General features: G+C 36.6%; 1 protein-coding gene across 1 annotated transcript; it reads left to right on the top strand.

Moving 5' to 3' along the window:
• The first annotated feature begins 692 nt into the window (after positions 1-692).
• Positions 693-6,461, top strand: LOC125199440 (probable metal-nicotianamine transporter YSL7). Its single transcript, XM_048097446.1, has 6 exons — positions 693-912; positions 2,095-2,255; positions 2,346-2,443; positions 3,073-3,207; positions 3,346-3,535; positions 5,154-6,461. The coding sequence occupies exons 1-6, from the start codon at positions 723-725 to the stop codon at positions 6,261-6,263; spliced, it is 1,884 nt and encodes a 627-aa protein (XP_047953403.1). The 5' UTR covers positions 693-722; the 3' UTR covers positions 6,264-6,461.
• The last annotated feature ends 1,564 nt before the right edge of the window (positions 6,462-8,025 follow it).

Genomic DNA, 8,025 nt, shown 5'->3' with positions numbered 1-8,025 from the left:
TACCCATTATAAATCTTCATGTTTTAAAGCAAGGAGTATTATATTTTTAAAGAAATAATGGAGTACCCTTCATCCCATTATAAATGAAACATTTGTTTTTTGATACAAAATTTTATAAAGGATTGTTTTGTAAGTCAATGATGAGAGAATATAGTAAAGAGATGAAAAGTAGAAATTTTTGTTATTTTCATTTTAAGAAATCTTTCATTTTAATGAGACAATCCAAAAAAAGTGTTTCACTTTTAATGGAACAAAAGTGGGTAATATTATTCAAGCACAATAGATGTTGTACAGCACTACAAAAAAAGTTACAGATAAAGATGCTTTTTTACAATCAAGGACGCTATTTTATGGTAAAATATATCACCTACGCTTTAGAGGCATAGATCATCTAATGCTAGCCCTTAATGAAAATGTTTAGAGACATATTTATGAAAAGTGTCCCTTAATTTTAATTATTAGAGACACGTATTTAATGCGCCTTCTAATTCAAGCACGCTTATTTCGCGTCTCAAATTTTTAGCTATTTAAAAAAAATTCCAATGCAAATGATTGCTAGTCCCCTAATTTTGCGTCCTTATAGGATATTAAGGAATTATATCAGTACTATTTTAATTTTATGTTAATTTCTTATTTATATATATCTGTTCCAATATTTCACACATACATGTGTCTTTGCTTCGACTTCTATGATTTTGGCCATTCTGTTCACGTTCATCGTGATGAATCTGAATCTGACGACTGGGATCATCCCATCACTCAACATCTCAGCTGGCCTCCTCGGATTCTTCTTCGTCAAGACGTGGACCAAGTTCCTCGAGAAATCTGGCTTTCTCAAGCAGCCATTTACTAGGCAGGAGAACGCCGTCATTCAGACTTGTGTGGTCGCCTCCTCCGGCATCGCCTTCAGCGGTCTCTCTCTCTCTTTCACATACACACACACACAAATTATACTATCTCCGTCCAAAAAAATAGACTAATTTTACTTGAGCCGTCCATGAAAATTAGATCAATTTCTAAATATGAAAAGTTTTAAACAATTAAGTAGTACTTCTTCTAGTCTATATTAAATGTCTCATATTTGACCACTGAGAGTTTTAAGAAATTGTTTGACTTTGTGACGGAAAGTAGGTGGAAAAAGTTAGTGGAAATGGACCCACTTTTATATACTCCCTCCATCTCATCTCAAGTGATTGACTGCTTTTCTGCACGTATTTTTTGAGAAAAAAAATACTCCCTTCGTCCCACAAAGATAGTCTCACTTTGACCCGACACGGGTTTTAAGAAATGTAATGAAAAGTGAGTTGAAAAAGTTAATGGGATATGGGTCCTACTTTTAATAAATGTGAGTAGGAATGAGTTGGTGGAATATAGGGTCCACTACCAAAAATGGTAAAAGTGAAATGGGACAAACTTTGTGGGACAGACGGAAATGGAAAAATGGGACAATCTTTGTGGGACGGAGGGAGTAATAAATAGTTAAAACGGATAGAAAGTAAAGAAAGTAAGAGAATAATGTAGATACGACCCTCTTTTATATTATTCTCTCTCTTACTTTACTTTCTCTCTATTTTAATTATTTATTATCATCAAATGTAAAATTGGTAAAGTAAGAGAGAGGTAGAGAGAAAAAGTAATTAAAGTATTGTTAGTGGAGAATGGGTCCCACTTCATTAGAGACAGAAAACTTTCGAAAATTAGAAAGTGCATATTTTTGTGGGACGAACTAAAAAGGAAAGACTGCATATTCTTGTGGGACGGAAGAAGTAATTCTGAAGAGAAAGAGTTAGTAGAATATGAGTTCCATTTACTAAAAGTAGTAAAAGTAAAATGAATATTTATTGGGGAATGTCCAAATAAGGAAATATGAGACATTTAATAGGGATCGAAGGAGTACTAATAATATGGACCCGCAATCCACTAACACAAATTCCACCACTTTTTTTTCACTCTCTCTTACTTTATCAATTGCGCATTGAAACACGTGTTACTTAAAACTTAGTCTATCTTTAATGAACGAAGATAGTATGTGTTGTTGACACTCCATTCCCAAAAATCAAGTTTCTGGCTTAGCACAAACTGATCAAATCTCAGGAGGCTTTGGGAGCTATCTTTTTGGTATGAGCGAAGATATCAGCAATCAAACTGCTGATCATAACCCTCAGAATACTAAGAATCCTAAACTTTCATGGATGATTGTGTTCTTGTTCAGCGTTAGCTTTTTGGGTCTCTTCACTATTGTACCTCTTCGGAAGGTAAGCATATTCTTCTGCATTTGTGGAACAACTGAGAATCAAGTCTCTTCATTATAGACTGACTTAACGTTGTTTCTCGTATTGCTTCAGATCATGATCATTGATTATAGACTTACTTTTCCAAGTGGTACGGCAACAGCTCATCTCATCAACAGCTTTCACACTCCTAAGGGAGCCAAGTTAGCCAAGTTAGTCACTTTCCGTCCCACATCTTTAAAAATTTGATTTAGAAATGGCTGAGTTTCAAAATTTCGGTATTGTGCCACCATGATTTTTGTTGGACAAATGAAATGTGGAGTTGGCACACATGTAAAACTTTAGTGATGTGGAATTGTTGGCAATTGAAACTAAAAAAAATAGTATATTACAACTATCACACATCGGTGTACAAAGAGAACTGATGTAAAAGAGAACTGAAATCACTATATAAGTGTCATGGGCCCCTCCTCCAGTCACCCATTGGTTTTGAAAACGTGGACGACTAAACAATGTAGTTTTGAGACTAAAAAACTTAAATAGCAAGTATAAATTCATCTCTCCACGCTCTCTCTTTACTCGTTCAACTCTTTCTCTAGGCTACACGGAATCTCTCCATGTAGAGTTTTCCATTTGTCAGTTCGGCTTCAGTTATCTTTCACCCCAAATTTGGTCAGATGGGATGATTGAGTTTTTTTGAAACTTCATGATTTGTCATTCATATTTACAAAGTTGTAGGACAAATGAGAAAATAGCCTATTCTTCGTGATTTTATTAGCAACAAACCTTTTATCTATATATCACTCTCAAATGATTGTCCAACATGTTTTGGGTGGTCAAGGAAACAAGGAAGAGCTTTGGGGAAGTTCTTCACCTTCAGCTTCCTCTGGGGTTTCTTCCAATGGTTTTTCACTGCAACCGATGGTTGCGGATTCAGCAGTTTCCCTACATTTGGCCTTAAAGCATACGATAACAAGTGAGTTTCCTCAGTTTTACATTGTAACAAACTCACAAGAAAGAGAGCTCATTCAGTCTATATGGAACACCAAAATCCGCAACAACATACATCTATTCAAAAGGCAACTTAAGTGTTTATTACATCTCTCTCTATCAGGTTCTATTTTGATTTCTCAGCAACATATGTTGGTGTTGGTATGTTATGTCCGTATCTCATTAACATATCAATGCTGGTTGGCGCTATCCTGTCGTGGGGCATTATGTGGCCGCTGATAAACAACCGGAAGGGCGACTGGTACTCTGCCGACTATCCATCTTCCAGCCTTCATGGCTTGCAAGGTTACAAGGTAATCCATTTTTCCTGTTCTCTTTGTTGGCAATCATAACAAATATTCCAAATAGGCATAAAAGAGAAAACTGAAACCAATGTAATGGACTCTCACTCGATTGGTTTTAAGATAAGAATTTCATGGACTTCTATCATGATATCAAAACAGCTCGTCATCCATGTGTTAAAACTTTAAACAACTCAACAACATAGCTAAACTTAAACCAAAAAAATGACTTGAGTATATCCTAAAAAATCAATATTACTAGGCTGAAACCGAAATGTGATTGACTCAACAGTATATAATGAGGGTTCAGTGGCGTATGCAGGATTTTTGATTCGGGGGTGCAATATTTACTTTGATATAGAGAAAATTATTCGCTCATTTTTCTTTCATTTTGTTAGTTGTGAATATAAAATTATAAATATAATATTATATAATAAATAAAATACCTTCAAAGTAAATCTTTTAAAAATAAAAAATACACTAAATAAACTATTGATATTGTATTGAAAATAATACATAAACATAGTAATCTATAGATAAAAACACATGAAAGTCTCCATATAAATAAAAATATAATCACTATAAAATGGAAAAAGAAAAGAATAAATTGCAGCAAAAATACTCTCAAGTTTCATGTAGGAGTGCAATATAACTCCAAAATATAAAGGAGAATCTAATAATAGTAAAAATATAATCACTATAAAATGGAAGAAGAAAAGAATAAATTGCAAACAAAAATACACTCAAGTTTCATGTAGGAGTACAATATAACTCCAAAATATAAAGGAGAATCTAATAATAGAAGAATAAAAATGAGGCCACTGGATCGAACTCACATCTCACAAAAGGCGAGAGGCGCATTCTACAGCTGCACCACTAAAGCTTTTTAAATAGATGGTACAATATATAATACAAAACTGCATTTTTGGAGGTACGGTTGTACCCCCTTTTACTACACTGGATACGCCAGTGTAAGGGTTGGTCCAATTCGATAAAAAAAAGTCCACTCTGTCCAAGATTTATTGTTCAATTTTCTAACTAATTTAATCAACTCATCGCTCATTTTTCAAAGTTTAAATCCATTGGGGCAGTTTGATAAGGTAGATAATTCTTCTGTCTCGTAGTTACTCCCTCCGTCCGTGAAATACTGTCAACTTTTGCTATTTCGGTCCGTCCGTGAAATGTTGTCCATTTTATTTTATTTTTCTTTTTTTGGTACATGGACCCCATTTTCCACCAACTTATTACACTCACATTTATTTATAAAACTAATACTTCGTGCCCAAAAAATATGCATTTTGGATTTGGCGCGAGTTTTAATGCAAAATTGGTAAAATAAGAGAGGGGTAGAGAGAGGAAAAGTAAATAAAGTATTATTAGTGGAGAATGAGTCCCACCTCGTTAGAGAGAAAATAGTTCAAAATTTTGAAAATGCATATTCTTGTGGGATGCACTAAAAAGGAAAGAGTGCATACTCTTGTGGGACGGAGGAAATATATAAATGTGGGATCCAATAACCTTTTCCCATTCATTTTTTTTTATATTTCTTAAAACCTACGCCAAGTCAAACGTGGACTATAAATGTTATCTCATTGGTTTTGTTTGTTTATCTTTCTTACCAAATGTCTAGGTCTTCATTGCCATAGCCATAATTCTTGGCGATGGCCTCTACAACTTGGTTAAGATCCTAAGCCACACCTTATTCGTCTTGTACTTCCAACTTCGCAACAAAATGGCGGCTCAAGCCCTACCAGTCGTCGGCAACGACAACACCCCTACGCCTCCTCATCCTCTCTCCTACGACGATCAACGTAGAACCCATCTTTTTCTCAAGGACCAAATCCCCAATTGGATTGCCATTTCCGGCTACATCATTATTAGAGTTATATCTTCTGCTATCCTTCCTCACATCTTCCCCACTCTAAAATGGTACTACATTGTAGTCTTATACATACTTACACCCGTGCTAGCCTTCAGCAATGCCTACGGTTGCGGCCTTACGGATTGGTCTCTGGCTTCGAGTTACGGGAAGCTGGTGATATTTTTGATCGGCGCGCATGCCGGAGCTGCCCACAGAGGCGTTCTGGCCGGGCTGGCTGCCTGTGGGGTGATGATGAACAACGTCTCGACCGCCTCAGACCTGACCCAGGACTTCAAGACCGGGTACATGACCCTCTCGTCTCCGCGGTCTATGTTCGTGAGCCAGCTCATTGGAACTGCCATGGGATGCGTGATCTCGCCCTGCGTCTTCTGGATCTTCTACAAGGCCTTTGATGATCTCGGGGTTAGTGGCTCGCAGTTTCCAGCACCGTACGCATCCATTTACCGAAACATTGCGATCTTGGGAGTGGAGGGGGTTTCGTCTTTGCCCAAGAACTGCCTCACGCTGTGCTGCGTGTTCTTCGTTGGGGCCGTTGTGATCAATGGCATCCAGGACGTGGTGGGGCCCAGATGGGGGAGGTTCATTCCTATTCCTATGGCAATGGCGATCCCGTTCTATATCGGGGCGTATTCCGTCATTGGTATGTGTGTTGGGAGCTTGATCCTTTTGGTTTGGAGGAGGATCGATAGAGAGAAGGCGGACGCATTTGCGCCCGCGGTGGCTTCAGGGTTGATCTGCGGAGATGGGATATGGACGCTGCCGGCCTCACTTCTTGCAATGGGGGGCGTGAAGCCGCCTATTTGTATGAAGTTTCTGTCTAGGGAAGCGAATGCTAGGGTTGACGACTTCTTGCTCTAGTGAAATACTCTTAGTTGGTAAGACGTTTTTCTCTGGCAAATAGATTGGGCTCCGGATGAATAATAAGGAACTATTATTGATGATTTTTAAAATGTGAACAATGTTGTTATCTCAAGTTTTTGTATAAATTGACAATATATGTAAAGAATGATTGCAACACTTTGTTATGTGACATACTTAATGTTGTGTGGTGTTGTATGCCTTGTGTTGATTTATTTGCAAGTTAACCACAATTTTATGCATAAGCTGTCAAATAAGAGATTTGGCAAATAGCTATGGCTATGGCGAGAATAAAACAAGTATGATAAAAAAAAATAACTCCTATGTTCCTTTATAGCTGAGGAATTTCTTTAGGCCAGAAGATTTAAGAAAAAAATTGTGTTAAGTTAAATTGAAAGAGAATAAAGTTGAGAGATGAAGAGAAGATAGATAAGGTGGATTGTTTTTGCAAAAAAAAAGAAAATACTTAACAGTCTTAACTTTAGCTGGAAGACCCAAAATGAAATACTATAATTGGATAAACGAGATTCCGTAATTCAAGATTTTTTTTTTATTCCTTCAGTCAAATACTCCATAGATTAACGGTTAACAATTACAAGTATTACAGATTTCTCCTTTTATGTTATGCAACTATAGGTCTTTTTTGTATGAGTATTCAAACATGCTAAACTATTCCAATTGCACATAAACAATCCTAGATTCAGCATAGGCACAACAATTAACATTCAAACACATACACAGCATTTTCTCCCAACTTAGACTTACAATTTTCGACTCCATAATCCCTCGAGATTAAATTTATTCTATATAACATGTTTAAACTATGATATGCCAATGTACACAACTCTACTCATTTAAACATAATTGAATAAATTCTTTATTAATTATAAATCATGTTACTAAAAGTTAAATCTTAAAACAAAACTAAGAATTTAGAGAAATTTGAATACCCATTTCTTCATTTTAATCTAAAACTTCCAAGGTTAGAACAACTTAAAGGGAAGTAATGATAAGATTCATACCTTCTTTGTAAGAATTGGATGCTAGAATGTTTGGAACCTCAAGCTTTAAGTCTTCCATACTTACTTGGAATAAAATAACAAACCAATCCTACTGAAAAGACAACCTCAAATAAAGATAGCTAATGGAATAATAAATCAACTATGATAAACATGGAAAACTGACTTGATACTAATCACAACAATGTCTCCATAGTTGATACTATCACCTAGCAACATATCTAGCCCATTTTTGTATTGTAAAAAATGTGCCTTCCCTTCTCCCAATGGCCGCGCAATGTAACCATTTTATCGTCATGCCTAAATTCCATCGTGTGTTCGTCATAGTTTCGCTAAATCTCAGCCAAACTCTTCAGCCACGGAGCTCCCAAGACCATCTTTGCACTATGAAGGGGGATCACAAATAAATCATCAACAAACTCATGCCCTTCAAGTGAAAACTTGACGTTGTTACACTTTTGCTTACAGAATAACGACTCCCCATAAACATTGCCCACATAAACACGAAAAGGAGGACTCGTTGGCGTAACCTCCCATCCTGATTTCTTGACTATATCGGAATGTATGAAATTATGTGTACTGCAGCCACTGATTAAGGTTGTAACATATTCCCCCAAAATCGTACCTGTCACTTACAACGCCCGGAGAGGGTCGAATCTCCGTTTCACGGCCTCCAAGAATTCAGGCCATGTTTTCAACAAATTGTGATCATGTTGGTGGAAGAACCAATTGTACGTGCGGTG

This window comes from Salvia hispanica, unplaced genomic scaffold (genome assembly GCF_023119035.1).
Source record: "Salvia hispanica cultivar TCC Black 2014 unplaced genomic scaffold, UniMelb_Shisp_WGS_1.0 HiC_scaffold_505, whole genome shotgun sequence".
Taxonomy (NCBI): Eukaryota; Viridiplantae; Streptophyta; class Magnoliopsida; order Lamiales; family Lamiaceae; genus Salvia; species Salvia hispanica.
The sequence above is the reverse complement of the archived record's forward strand: the minus strand, read 5'-3'. Positions and strand labels throughout refer to the sequence as shown.

Coding starts and splice junctions, on each gene's coding strand:
- LOC125199440 (XM_048097446.1), top strand. CDS start 723: ATGAATCTGAATCTGACGACTGGGATCATCCCATCACTCAACATCTCA. Junction 913..2,094: donor CTCCGGCATCGCCTTCAGCG/GTCTCTCTCTCT, acceptor ATCAAATCTCAG/GAGGCTTTGGGAGCTATCTT. Junction 2,444..3,072: donor AAGGGAGCCAAGTTAGCCAA/GTTAGTCACTTT, acceptor TGGGTGGTCAAG/GAAACAAGGAAGAGCTTTGG.